We start from the raw sequence: 15,210 nt of genomic DNA, 5'->3' as shown, positions 1-15,210 counted from the left end.
GACAGGACTGGAATGCGAGAATTGAGTCCACCTCTCTTTGAGTCAAGAGATATCTGGTTCTTCCCTTAAGATTGACACCGGTGCTGTGGTATTGTGCAATTGAATTTATGCTGGATGACCCTGCAGTCAAGACATAGAACATTGAAGGAAAAACGGATTGACTCTGAATTCTAGTATGTTGATTGAGAGATGAGCTATCTCCAGCGACCGAGTCCCATGCACTGAAAGGGTGTCTTGGTTTCCTTCCCAGCCTATTAGACTGAAGTCTGTTGGGACAGTCTTCCAGATTGATGAACAGAAAGAGTACTTCAACTTTAAGGCTTAAATTCGTAAACCACTAGACCAGGGATAAGCTGGTCCTGGATGTCAGACGCATGTAATTGTCAAGAGGATGTGTCTTCTTGGCCCACACAGTTCAAATGTTGGGTTGCAACAGTCTAGTCTTGGACATACAGAACTGCTTTGAAGAGAGCAACCATCAAGCCCAGACCCTTAATACAAAAGTAGAGGGTTGGCCTGGCACTTGAACAGCAGAGCCTGAACCTGGAAGAAGAAAGTCAGGAGTTTGTCTGGCAGAAGAAAAATCCTGGCCTGAGTTGTATCTAGAAGGAGACCTAAACATTCCAAGTGAATAGTTGCAGCTGTAAATTCTGATGGTTTAGGACCCAACCAAACCTCTGCAGAATCTAAAAAGTTTGAGTGACATACGCAGACAAGGCCTGTGCTGACTGTTATCTCAGGAAAAGGTCGCCCAAATGTCTTAGTATGGGTATGCCTTGTGAATGAAGCAGAGCAAATACAAAGGCTATCATCGTGGTGAAGACCCAAGATGCAGTGGACTGACCAAAGAGAAGGGCATTGAACTTGTAGGGAAGCCTGCGCAAACAAAATGCAAGTGAAATTGATGCCCATGCATTCAAAATATATTTGGCCCAGGTGTCCCCTCACTTGGGGACAACCTATCATTGCTAGGAGGACTTGCTCACCAGCCTGGAGCTTTTGAAGTCAAAGGCCTGAAGTGGAAATGAGTTCCAGGCTTGGCCCTGGACCTAGAGGACTGGTATAAACTAAAGGAACTCTTCTTAGCAACAGAGGTAGAAGTTGAGGTAGAACAAGGTTACCACAGTTATGGACCTGTAAAGCAGTCTGTGGCTATTCACAAGGTACATCAAATTCCTGGAGAGTGTCCAAGTAGTGCTCAGTGTCCTAGTGGCTCTGCACCTTCCACATGGTGGAGTCTGAGTACAGCCTCCAAGGCTATACCATAGTCAATCAGGAAACTCAATAAATGAGCCCTACTGGCTCTACAGTATGCAAAGAAGCTTGATTGAAAAAAAGAAAACAGCAAGAAAAAAGTTATATTGGAAAGGGGTTGCTTTCATCCATTTTCCTAAGATACGCTTAAAATTGGAGCCTAGGGAGTAGGAGGGGGTTATATATGACCAACTATATGGCTGATTAACAACTTTGTATGCTAGTGTCCAATCTTGTATAGGCAGCAGTATAACCTACTTGTTTCAGAATATTGATTCTGTGTCCCTTAAAGCAGTTGTAATCCTCTGAAATAAAAGATGAACAAAGTATATCCTCATATAGTGTGCACTTGCCTCAGTCAATAGCATTTAGTGTGGATCATGTCTGCTATCTCGTTCCTTTGCTATCTGCATGAGTCACTTCTGACAGTTTTTCCACACACCAGGCCTGGGTGATAGCCCACCTCCCCCAAGCCCCAGCCCCGCACACAGCTGATGATTCAAAGCCTCAGATGTGTATGTTTCTCAGTGAGGTTGTGTAAAGGAGTGTGTGTCCTTTCTCTTCATTGAGGTCCCAGATTACACACAGTGCTGTGCTATACAGTACATGACATCAGATCCCTGTCTCGCATCTCCTGGAAGCTGAAAAATACCATCTAAATTGTGTACTTTGAAAAGGCTGTAAAGGAGAGAAGGATTGAAGATACACAATTTTATCTCCTTTGAAAACCACTAGTCTCATAAATCCATGTAATGTAGATGATGTCCAGCCTGTGCAACAACAGTTGCAGTCCCCAAAGATATTTTGGAGTGTCAGAGCCTGTTATAGTTGGAGTCCCTGACACAAATGCATTTTCTATGTATCAGTGGTCACTTGTTTACATGGTAATGGCTGCTGTTAGTGGGCATGTGGAGTGCATAAGATAGCGCTGGATGCCCCATCAGCAGGCAACATGTAAGGGGGGGGGGGGAGGTGCAGTCCCTGCGGAGAAAAGCGAATGGAGGGCAGGAAAAAGCTCAGGCAGAATGACTAGCAGAGCAGTAAAAAGTGAATGAGGCAACAGGGGGGCACTGAGGCTGGATAGCATGCAGAGTTGCAAAGGGAATTTGTCAAGTGTCCCTTGCCAGCATTGTTGCACTTCGGAAAAGCCAGCAAGCAAGGAGCTTGATCTACAGAATGAGAGAGAGGGACAATTCAGAAGAGCTGCTCCCCCTCTCAAATTTTAGAACCTGGATTGAAACCCCACAGGTCATGCTATCACTTCTGACTGTGAAAAAGCTCCTATAGTTGTAAATGTTTCCTTGGTCCACAATAAAATTCTCCTTCCCTGAGTGTTGTCTGGGATGCAAAATCTGCCACAGTGGACCTATGGTGCAGGCGGTGGTGCAAACTCAGCATGTACAGCAGAGCAGGATGACAGAAGTTCCCAAACAGAAGATTGAGCCTCCAGCCAAGAGACTTTGGTGGGCAGGCACAATGGACAAGAAATGAAAGCGGATTTTCAGTGGCACACACTTCCCCCAAAATGTTGGGTAGTTACACCACCACTTGGCACAAACTATTTTAAGTCAGACCGAGTGTGCAGGATATCTTCCTTTTTTCCAGACCCAACAAGGAACATTTGGTTTAGGGACCCAGAGTGCAATCAGGCGCATTACATTCTGGGAGGAAAGACCATGGCACGTCCCCTAGGCCTTTTCATGCCTATGGAAAGAGTGGTGGCAGCTATAATTGTGTACAATCTAGCCCGTTGCCTACAAAAAATACCCATATAAGGAGGTCGCTGAATTGATCAGGGAAGGATTTGAACCAAGTTTTAAATTTTCAGTGTCTGGAAAATTTGAGAAGGTCAGAAAACAGGAGAATTTGAAATTTGTGAGGGTCAGCCTTTGCAGGATGGCATGCTCCTTACAAAATCCACCCATAAAGGGTTTGGTTGTGTCACCATTGGGAGTTGGTGCCCAAGGAAAGTGGTAATGACTTGTTGATACAATACCTTTCCTTATAGTCGGTCAGTGAGTTGTGCCATAGTGAACAAGGTGTGCCGGGTCCAGTTTTTTCAGGATGAAAAAGGCTTGGTGAGGGAAATGGAGAAGAATGCTCAATTGCCAAAAGTAGACATTGAACCTGCAATGAGGCTACTGTCATTACACCTGGAAAATTTAAATTTCACAGGCTACAAATTGGATGGTTAAAGTTTAACTTAACTTTCGTAGGAAAAGAAAAAATTAGCAGATAGCATTGCATATACAATTGCGGCACAAGCAATATTGCAATTGAATGTTATTAAAAATGACCTGTACTTTTCAATCTGCAGCACTGTAATTTTCTGTAAAATGCAATTCAGGATACAGGATCAGGCAGAGATACAGCTCACAGACAGAACACTGGGGCACAGATATCATTTTAAAGAGCAGTACGGGTTTACAAAAAAAAACAAACATCCATACTCACCTAGATGGCTGCAGCATCAATACGATGCGGCACCTGTATCTCACCGACTCTACACCAAGAACTGAGTAATTAAAGCCTGCTGATTGCTCAGTTCTCGGTCTCCAGTGAGCAAAGAGCCATTGACTGTCAGTTACTGGCTCTCTGCTCTGCCCTCCAGCACTCAATGGAGCACTAAGCTCTTAATTAGGAGGGGGGGGGGGTGACTGACTCGGACTCAGGCTCTCAATAGCATGCTGAGAGGCTTAGCCAGCTGATAGGCAGGCAGGCATTTGGGTGGATCCCAAAATTATTGTCTCATTATTGATCTCTGTGATGTCATTCGACATGTTGGATTTGGCATGGAGGTGGACTGGGGCCAGATCAGAAGGCGTGGAGGCGGACTGGGCCGGATCAGCAGGCATGGAGGTGGACTTGGCTGGATCAGCAGGCGTGGAGGTGGACTGGAACGGATTGGCAGGCGTGGAGGCAGACTGGGCAGGATCAGCAGGCAAGAAGCAGCTCGATAATTTGGGGGGGGGGGCAGCAAACCAATGACACCCCCCGGGAGATATATATGGTTCCCCATCACTTAGTACCTAGGTGCCAGTGGCCATCATCCCGGTTGTGTAGAAAAGAAGAAAAACCCCTAAGTTGGTGGGACTATGTAGGCGACTGGGTGTCCAGTCGCCTACATAGTCCCACCAACTTGGGGTTTTTTCTTCTCTCCCCCCACCGGGAGATGGACATGAATGCGGGGATCAACCCCCCCCCATGGGAGATGGACAGCCCCCTTGCCTTAGGAGGCAGATGTCCTGCCCAGGATGACTCCGATCTCCCCTCCCCCTCCCTCCCCTGTCCGAGAGTGCTGGATGGCTGAGCCGCTGCGGGTGAGCCATCCCTGGAGACAATGGCGGCTAGTGGGTCGGTCCACCGGGCTTCCCGTGCTTCTCCTCCGGCCATGTGTCTCCTCCCTCTTCCTCCTTGGCTAATAGGATTGCTTCTCCTTTTGGCCAATCAGGGAAATGGGTCTCAGGACCTGCTTCCTGATTTGCTGGGAGGAGAATCAGTGTCACAATAGCGAATATTTATTTGCTATTGTCACACAACTGGGTGTGCTATGCGCCCTGAGCCCACTCTGTTTTGAAGCCTATTAGAGCCTCTGACTCTAATCACGTGCTTCAAAAATAGAAAAAAAATCTCCTATTGGAATCCATGCGTCCGGCACTCCGTATGTAGATTAGGGGGCCAGATGCATAGATGCACCCCTGCGCCCCTAATAGATGGGCCTCCACTTGCAAGAAGTCAGGAACTGCATTGCAGAGGTTTTAAATGTATGAAATGGTTTAATAAATTTGGGTTCCACAAATTTGGCCATGAAGTTCTCTCTTTATTTGGGTTATGACTGCAGGAAAAGGAGAAGAGTGGACAAGCCAGATCAAAGTAAGTGTAGACAGGAAAATACAGGAAATACGTTTTTCTAGGCATTATAAGATAAAAGATTAAGGAAAAAGCCTAAAAAATTAAATAAAACAGCCACATCGTCTAAGACCTGGTGAGCTGCAATATATTACATTTTTGGGGGATTTCAGATACACTTTATTAGATCTTTCACTTAGCCAAAAGTTACACACACTTTTCTTATTAGGAATATAACATAAAGACATTAAAGGCTATGCTTATGACACAACAACAGGCTTTTTTAATAGGGGCAAGGGTATTAACCAGTAACCCATGGCAGCCGATCAGAGGGTAGCAATTGTCAGAGCTGTGAAAAGATTTCTTAATGAACGACTGTCGATTGCTTTTCATCACTGAATATCCGCACTGCCATTTGTCATGCTTTACTGAATAAAGCTGCTTGCAGAGAACCTGATAATCACAAGAGATATTTCCCCCCTTTTTTTTTTTTTACAGCTTTTTTACTGATTATTGGTTTCTTCTAAACTGCTGGGAGATAATTTATTGCTATGCACATTTGGGGAAGATAGCATTTATTTTACAACTGACATAAAATTAATATGTCTATAAGCAGTTTAAATGTATCTAAAGGCATTTTTAATTTTTCGATATACTTAGGAATGGTCAAAGTTTGAGTCAGTCTCTTTTCAGCATGTTTGCCATTGGAGATATTTCAGTCTTAGGCCCCTTTCACACAGGCCACCGTTCAGATCCGCCTGTCAGTTTTTTTGGCGGATCTGAACGGTCCCCCCATGCATCCCTATGGGGCATCGGATGTCAGCGGAGACACGTCCGCTGACATCCGATCCGATCCGTCAAATCTGGACGGATGGAAACCCTATTTTCCATCCGTCCAGCGGATCGGATGAGAACGGACCGACGGTCCGTTCCTATCCGATTCCCCCATAGAGATGTATGGGGCTCTGACAGCTGTGTCTCTGCACACAGTGCGGAGAACAGCTGTCATTCTCCTGCTCAGCGGGGGATCGATCCGCTGATAAACGCAGTCCATCCGACGAACACATAGTGTGAAAGAGCCCTTAGGCAGGTTTACCAGAACTGGTGGCTCCCTCTTTCTGCATAAGTAACAGATTTTCCATTACTTTCTGTTCCAGTGACAACGGTTAAATAGGACAAATAGAGAGGATGAATCTTCCTAGAGGGGAAGACAGGAGTTTTAACCCTTCCAATACTCTTTTCAAAAGGAGAAACACATTTTGACATAAGTATTACACTATATTGTCAAAAGCATTGGGGCGCCTGCCCTTACACGCACATGAACTTTAATGGCATCCCAGTTTTAGTCTGTAGGGTTCAATATTGATTTGGCCCACCCTTTGCCTCTATAACAGCTTCCGCTCTTCTGGAAAGGCTGGTTCAAATCATTTGGTGGAGGAGGGATTATGGTGCGGGGGTTGTTTTTCAGGGGTTGTGCTTGGCCCCTTAGTTTCAGTCAAGGAAACTCTTAAGTCATCAGCATACCAACACATTTGGACAAATTCATGCTCCCAACTTTGTGGGAACAGTTTGGGGTTGGCCCTTCCTGTTCCAACATTACTGCGCACCAGTGCACAAAGCAAGGTCCATAAAGACCTGGATGAGTGTGTTTGGGGTGAGGGAACTTGAATGGTCTTCACAGAGTCCTGACCCCAACCCAAAAGAACACCTTTGGGTGAATTAGCATGGAGACCGAGAGCCAAGCCTTCTCGTTCAACACGCCTGACCTCACAAATGCACTTCTGGGAGAATGGTCAAAAATTCCCATAGACACACCCCTAAACCTTGTGGGTAATCTTCCCAGAAGATTTGAACCTGTTATAGCTGCAAAGGGTGGGCCAACTCAATATTGAACCCTATGGACTAGGACTGGGATGCCATTAAATGTTCATGTGTGTATAAAGGCAGGCGTCCCATTACTTTTGACAATATAGTGTATGTTAATAAGAGGAACCAGATATAATATAAACATGTTGTTTTACCAAGCATTTATTTTTTGGTGATATAAGCAGTTTATGAACATACTTACAAAGGTGACATTATTAAGTAATACATTGGATTTTTTTGTTTCCAAATTCTGTTGAATCAGATTCCCATCTCTGGTCTCCAGAATAATTTCAGAATCTATGTGAAGAGAATACATTTTGATAAAAAAGTTATTTTATAGTACCAATGGCTTAAAAGAGATAAAAACTGTGACATACACTTTTCCTTTTTACATGAACATTATAGTAGCATTACAAACTATAGTTATTTTTGACAATACGGTATAAGCTTACTTGAAAAATCTGCTCTTATAATGTGAGTGTAGCCTATCTGCTGGCCATCTCTTTACATACCTTTGTAGATTATCTGCATAATTTGCAGCACCTACAGTCTTCTTTCCTTTGGTTTACTTTTAAATTCTAAGTACTATATATTGCATGGTACCTTGCTGTCTGCAACTCACAGACCTTGTTAACCACTTAAGCCCCGGAAGATTTTACCCCCTTCCTGACCAGGACCTATTTTGCGATTCGGCACTGCGTTGCTTTAACGGACAATTGCGCGGTCGTGCGATGCTGTACCTAAACGAATTTGACGTCCTTTTTTCCCCACAAACAGAGTTTTCTTTTGGTGGTATTTGATCACCTGTGCGATTTTTTGATCATGCGCTTTAAACAAAAAAAGAGCGTCAATTTTGCAAAAATAACAATATTTTTCACATTTGTTTATATGAAATTCCCCCCCAAAAAAAAATCAAAATTTTTTAACATTTTAGGCCGATTTGTTTTCTGCTACATATGTTTGGTAAAAAAAAAAAATCGCAAAAAGCGTACTTTGATTGGTTTGCACAAAAGTTATTGCGTTTACTAACTAAGGGAAAGATTTTTGTCATTTTTGGTGTTTTTTTTTTAACGAGTAATGGCGGCGATCTGCGATTTTTTTTGCGGGACTGCGACATTGCGGCGGACAGATCGGACCCTTAACTGACATTTTTGACACTTTTGGGGTTACCAGTGACATTACTACAGTAATCAGTGCTATACATATGCACTGTTACTGTAAAAATGACACTGGGAGGGAAGGGGTTAACTTTATTTGAGAGGGAGGGGTTAAGTGTGTCCCTAGAGGGGTGTTTCTAACTGTGATTGGATGTGGCTACTTTTGTAAGAACAGAGATCAAGGTTCCTACATAGTAGAACCGTATGATCTTCATTCTTACACAGGGGAGAATGACAGTCGGCTGTGTTTACATTAGCCGCCTGCCTTTCTCCCGCTCTAACGCACGATCGTGAGTGCCCGGCAGACATCGGGTCCGCCGGGCACATGCGCGGGGGGGGTCCGTGAGCTAGCGGGAGCGCGCCTCCGGCGGCGCGCTCGCTCCCCAGAACCTCACAGGCTAGCGACGTAGACCTACGTCGCTTTGCCTGTGAGGGGCTGCCTGCCGACATAGATCTACGTTAGGCAGTCGGCAAGTGGTTAATATGTATCACTGCATTCAAAAAGTAAATGTTCGTGATTCTTCACAAAATAAGTTAAAAAACTTCAAGTTCATTCGAAATTAAAAGAGTATGCTAGAAATAACTGAAAGTAAATTTGAAAATGTATATAGGATTTTACATTTTGACCATAGACATACGTTAAAGCCTATGTCCACATAAAAGTTATATGTCTCAATGATATCACCAGCCAGCTTCCTCTTTCCCTTTGAGACAACAGTAGGGTGATCTCCTTGAAGCTACTGGCTGTACCCTACATTAAAGGGATTATAAAGTTTTTCTTTTTTTTTTTCCTATAAAAATACCTTACCTGCCCTGTTGCAGATGATTTGCACAGAGCAGCCTGGATCCTCCTCTTCTCAGGTCCCTCTGCTGTGATCTTGGCCCCTCCCTCCTGGTGAGTGCCCCCACAGCAAGCAGCTGCCCCCAAGGTGAGTCACAGCTCCCTGTGTCCAATTAGACTAACCCATCCCTTCTCTCCCCTGATTGGCTCGCTGATTTTTATTGACAGCCAACAGTGCCACTGCTGTGTCTTAGCCTATCAGGAGGGAGAATCTCGGATTGGTTTGGACACTCGTGGACATCGCTGGACAGAGAGGGACCTCAGGTAAGTGTTAGAGGGGCTGAGGGGGGCTGCTGCACACAGAAGGTTTTAGAATGCATTGAGATAAAAAAACCTTCTGACTTTACAACCCCTTTAAGTAGAACAGTGGTGTATCTTTCCTCAACCTCGCCTCCCCTCCTTTTACTACCATTGCTGCATCCTGAATGGAGCTTTGACACCCTTCAGCCTACAACTGTCTACCCAAAACTGATATGAAAACGTATTATTTTACATATCAATTATTAAACCATACAACTATCTAACATACAGTGAATCTGGAAAGTATTCAGAGCGCTTCACTTTTTCCACATTTTGTTATGTTACAGCCTTATTCCAAAATGGATTAAATTAATTATTTTCCTCAAAATTCTACAAACAATAACCCATAATGACAATGTGAAAGAAGTTTGTTTGAAATTTTTGCAAGTTTTTTAAAAATAAAAAATGAAAAAAAATCACATTGTACATAAGTATTCACAGCCTTTGCCATGATACTCAAAATTGAGCTCTGGTGCATCCTGTTTCCACTGATCATTGTTAAGGTTGTTCAACAACTTGATTGGAGTCCACCTGTGGTAAATACAGCTGATTGGACACAATTTGGAATGGCCACGCACCTGTCTATATAAGGTCCCACAGTTAATAGTGCATGTCATAAAAACCAAGCCATGAAGTCCAAGGAATTGTATGTGGACCTCCGTGACAGGATTATATTGAGGCACAGATCTTGGGAAGGGTACAGAAACATTTCTTCAGCATTGAATATCCCAGTGAGCACAGTGGCCTCCATTATCCATGAATGGAAGAGAGTTTGGAACCACCAGGATTCTTCCTAGATCGGGTCAAACTGAACAATCCAGGGAGAAGGACCTTATTTAGGGGGTAACCAAGAGCCTGATGGTCACTTTGACAGAGCTCCAGCGTTTCTCTGTGGAGAGAGGAGAACCTTCCAGATGAACAACCATCTCTGCAGGACTCCACCAATTAGGCCTCTATGGTAGAGTGGCCAGACGGAAGCTACTCCTCATTAAAAGGCACATGACAGCCCACCAAAAGACACCTGAAGGACTCTCAGACCATGAGAACCAAAATTTTCTGGTCTGATGAAACAAAGATTGAACTCTTAGGCCTGAATGGCATGTGTCATGTCTGAAACCAGGTTACCGCTCATCACCTGGCCAAAACCATGTAAACCAGGATGGTTTTCAGCAGCAGGAACTGGGAGACTAGTCAGGATCAGGGGAAATGGGATGAATGTAGCAATGTACAGAGACAACCTTGATGAAAACCTGCTGAAGAGTGCTCTCAAACTCAGACTGGGGCAAAGGTTCATCTTCCAACAGGACAACAACCCTAAGCACAAAGCCAAGATAACAAAGGAGTGGCTATGGGACAACTCTGTGAATGACCTTGAGTGGCCCAGCCCAACTGAACATCTCTGGAGAGATTTGATAATGGCTGTGCACCGATGCTCTCCATCCAACCTGATGGAGCTGGAGAGGTCCTGCAAAGAAGAATGGGAAAAAATGCCTAAAAATAGGTGTGCCGTGCTTGTAGCATCATACTCAAAAACACTTGAGGCTGTAATTGATGCCAAAGGTGCTTCAACAAAGTTTTGAGCAAAGGCTGTGAATACTTATGTATATGTGATTCTTAGAATTTTCATTTTAAATAAATTTACAAAGATTTAAAAAAAAAAAATGTATTTCCCGTTGTCATTATGGGGTATTGTTTGTAGAGATTTGAGGAAAATAATGAATTTAATAAATTTTTGAATAGGGCTGTAACATAACAAAATGTGGAAAAAGTTAAGCGCTGTGAATACTTTCCGGATTCACTGTATATACAAATCTGAACAAACATGGTATATTCACTTTACTTACCACTTGCCCATGAAAGCTGGCGTAAAACAACCTGGTCTTCCAAATATTCCAGATCAGACAGTATCAGAGGAGACTTCTCAGGTTGCTTTGGATTATCTATCAAGAAAATGCACAGTTCAGGTAAGCAGTGATTTCCTGTAACACCTGTCAGAATTTGTATTCTAACATATATATATATATATATATATATATATATATATATATATATATATATATATATATATATATATACAGTATATATATATATATATATATATATATATATATATATATATATATATATATATATATAGCGCTACCCCCGCAGGAGCCACTTGAATATGTTTGGTACTGTACTCTGCCTCTCAACCCTAAGAACAGCCTCAGCCCCTCTGGCACACCTGGCAATAATGTTAGTGCAACACCACCAATGAAAGACACACATTATGGCAAGACATAGAAATTGTCTTTACTGTGAAGTAGTAGCAAACAGTAGCAGTATATCTGAACCGTAGGCAAGTATATCTCAAGTAAATTAACAGTATAGTATTGACCGAGAATCAAAAGAAATATAACTCACTGGTACTGTCAGGTGATTCCACAACAGTGAAAAACCCAGAGCGCAGAGGCAAAACACTTTAACAATAGCAGATCACAAGATGTCAAACACTATAATGAATTGGTCACCACTCTACTTAAATTGGGCTCTATGAGTTCAGGCAGGAGAAAAACAGAGGAACGACACTCTCTTATGTCAGACCTCTCTCGTCTGTTTTCTGACACCACAAGCCCACAAAACCATAATCACTGCACTTAGTTTAGTGATCAATGGCGTAACTCCCAAGTCAGACTACCCTCGCTCATGCACTGCATATACTGAGCACTGGGTATGTGTGTGCATGCCCGTATAGCATTAATAACTTCAGTCCCTTGGAAGAAGAAGGCCTTGAATCTTTGGCTAGCCACTTTAGTTGGTGCACTTAGAAATCTATTTGGTAGAATGTAAATGCAGTATATGCTGGCAATATCTGGATAGCAAGGCGGATACTGTGACTGCTTGGCAGGGTGTCAGTGTGACCCAGGTTCTGGCAAGTATAGGCAAAAATAAACAACGTTGTCTGCATGCAGTGTCTCTGTTTCCTGCAAGGCCCAAGAAAAATGTCCTAGAACAGGCAGGCTCTTCAGGTAGCCAACTGGCTACTTCACAACTGGAACACTTCACGCCATCGGTACAGGTGCCTCTGGAAATGCACCTTAGATCCCCTCTCAGGCAGGATGTCCACGACCGGCCATGGATGCTTGAATAAAACAGTATACCGACCCGGGAGGCAACACCTCTCCCCTAGGCTCAGTCTTTCTCCCTGCCTTGTGGTGTCTGCCTGCTCCCAGGTGTCCTTCCTTCTTTCCCACCCAGAGTATGCTTGAATCTGTGGTCTTTCTCCACGGATTAAAAATGGTGCTTGATCCTTTGCAGCTGCTGAAGTCCTTGGTTCCCTCTCCCTGCCAATAGAGAAGCAGGGGAGGGAGCAGAGCGGGTGGCCATGGATTTGTGAGTGCCGCTCGCTGTACACTGGAGTAAGGAGAAGAGGGAGAGATGCCCCCACAGGAGATGACAGGCTTTCTCCCCCTGAGAGCCTGTGTAATATCCTGGGGCGGCCGGCTGGAAATGCGGCGCATCTGCTATATTTATATATATACATATATATATATATAAATAAACACACTATATTGCTAAAAGTATTGGGACGCCTGCCTTCACACACACACATGAACTTTAATGGCATCCCAGTCTTAGCCTGCAGGGTTCAGTGTTGAGTTGGCCAAACCTTTGCTGCTACAACAGGTTCAACTCTTTTTTGAAGGCTACCCACAAGGTTTAGGAGTGTGTCTATGGAAATGTTTGACCATTCTTTCAGAAGCACATTTGTGAGGTCAGGCACTGATGTTGGATGAGAAGGCTTGGCTCACAGTCTCTGCTCTAATTCATCCCAAAGGTTTTCTATTGGGTTGATGTCAGGACTTTGTGAGCCTGTTAAGTTCTTCCACCTCAAACTCGCTCATCCATGTCTTTATGTACCTTGCTTTGTGCGTTGATGCGCAGTCATGTAGGAACAAGAAGGGGCTATCCCCAAACTGTTTTTATAAAGTTGGGAACAGGAAATTGTCCAAAATGTCTTGGTATGCTGACGCCTTAAGAGTTCCCTTCACTGAAACTAAGGACCCAAGCCCAACCCCTGAAAAACAACTCCAGGCCATAATCTCCCCTCCACCAAATGATTTGGACCAGTGCACAAAGCAAAAATGGGGTGCAAGATAAGTATGTACATGGAGTAGAATCAGTGGCGTAGCGTGGGGGGTGCTGGGGGGGCCAGCCGCACCGGGCGCAAAATCTGGGGGGCGCGCATCCTGCGGCCGCCGCTGCCATTTAGGAGCCCACTCGCTCAGCCATCTGCTCAGCCATCCTGAACGGCGGGCGGCGGGAGGCTAATATCAGAGCCAGTACAGCTCCGGATGGAGGGCGGGACTTCAAGTTAACCCGCAGGTGATTGGTTGCTAGCAACCAATCACAAGCTGGTTACCTAGAAAAGTTGTGCAGATCCCGCCCTCCTTCCAGAGCTGCCCTGCTTCTGATGTTAGCTTCATGCTTGCTGCCGTCCATGCGGAGCTGTCCAGCTGCTTCCTGCTCTGTGAGTATCGTGGAGGAAGCTGTGAAGGGGGAGCAGAGGACAGGGAGCTGAAGATGGGGGGAAGGCTGAGGACAGGAATCTAAAGATGGGGGGGGGGGGGACTGAGGACAGGAATCTGAAGATGGGGGGGGACTGAGAACAGGAATCTGGAGATGGGGGGGGGGGACTGAGAACAGGAATCTGGAGATGGGGGGGTGGTGTGAGAACAGGAATAATCTGAAGATGGGGGGGCTGAGGATAGGAATCTGAAGATAGGGGGGGGGGGTGGAGGGCTGAGGACAGGAATCTGAAGATGGGGGAGGGGCGGAGGGCTGAGAACAGGAATCTGAAGATGGGGTAAAGCTGAGGACAGGAATGTAGGGGTAGTGGGGGACAGGAATGTAAAGGGGTACTGGGGGACAGGAATGTAAAGGGGTACTTTGGGACAGGAATGTAAAGGGGTACTGGGGATGAGGACAGGAATGTAAAGGGGTACTGGGGGACAGGAATGTAAAGGGGTACTGGGGATGAGGACAGGAATGTAAAGGGGTACTGGGGATGAGGACAGGAATGTAAAGGGGTACTGGGGATGAGGACAGGAATGTTAAGGGGTACTGGGGGACAGGAATATAAAAGGGTAATGGGGGTGAGGACAGGAATGTAAAGGGGTAGTGGGGGACAGGAATGTAGGGGTAGTGGGGGACAGGAATGTAAAGGGGTACTTGGGGACAGGAATGTAAAGGGGTACTGGGGATGAGGACAGGAATGTAAAGTGGTACTGGGGGACAGGAATGTAAAGGGGTACTGGGGATGAGGACAGGAATGTAAAGGGGTACTGGGGATGAGGACAGGAATGTAAAGGGGTACTGGGGATGAGGACAGGAATGTTAAGGGGTACTGGGGGACAGGAATATAAAAGGGTAATGGGGGTGAGGACAGGAATGTAAAGGGGTAGTGGGGGACAGAATTGTAAAGGGGTAGTTGGGATGAGGACAGGAATGTAGAGGGGTACTGGGGATGAGGAGAGGAATGTAAAGGGTTAGGGGATGAGGACAGGAATGTAAAGGGGTACTGGGGATGAGGAGAGGAATGTAAAGGGGTACTGGGGATGAGGAGAGGAATGTAAAGGGGTACTGGGGATGAGGAGAGGAATGTAAAGGGGTACTGGGGATGAGGACAGGAATGTAAAGGGGTACTGGGGATGAGGACAGGAATGTAAAGGGGTACTGGGGATGAGGACAGGAATGTAAAGGGGTATTGGGGATGAGGACAGGAATGAAAAGGGGTAGTGGATGAGGACAGGAATGTAAAGGGACAGTGGATGAGGACAGGAATGTAAAGGGGTACTGGGGCTGAGGACAGGAATGTAAAGGGGTACTGGGGATGAGGACAGGAATGTAAAGGGGTACTGGGGATGAGGACAGGAATGTAAAGGGGTACTGGGGATGAGGACA

General features: G+C 45.1%; 1 protein-coding gene across 2 annotated transcripts in view; it reads right to left on the bottom strand.

Annotated features, from left to right (window-relative positions):
• Positions 1–15,210, bottom strand: part of LOC309546288 (inactive dipeptidyl peptidase 10-like) — a 334,481-nt gene that overhangs the window by 224,425 nt on the left and 94,846 nt on the right. For both annotated transcript variants that reach the window (XM_082245881.1, XM_082245882.1), the window contains exons 3-4: positions 11,112–11,207; positions 7,172–7,266 (exon numbers count right to left, since the gene is read on the bottom strand). In XM_082245881.1, the coding sequence (XP_082102007.1) occupies positions 7,172–7,266; positions 11,112–11,207 (191 nt within the window). The remainder of the gene's footprint in view (positions 1–7,171; positions 7,267–11,111; positions 11,208–15,210) is intronic.

This window comes from Pelophylax lessonae (genome assembly GCF_965119305.1).
Source record: "Pelophylax lessonae genome assembly, chromosome: 2".
Classification (NCBI taxonomy): domain Eukaryota; kingdom Metazoa; phylum Chordata; class Amphibia; order Anura; family Ranidae; genus Pelophylax; species Pelophylax lessonae.
Note: the sequence above shows the minus strand (reverse complement) of the source record. Positions and strands in the feature narration are given on the sequence as shown.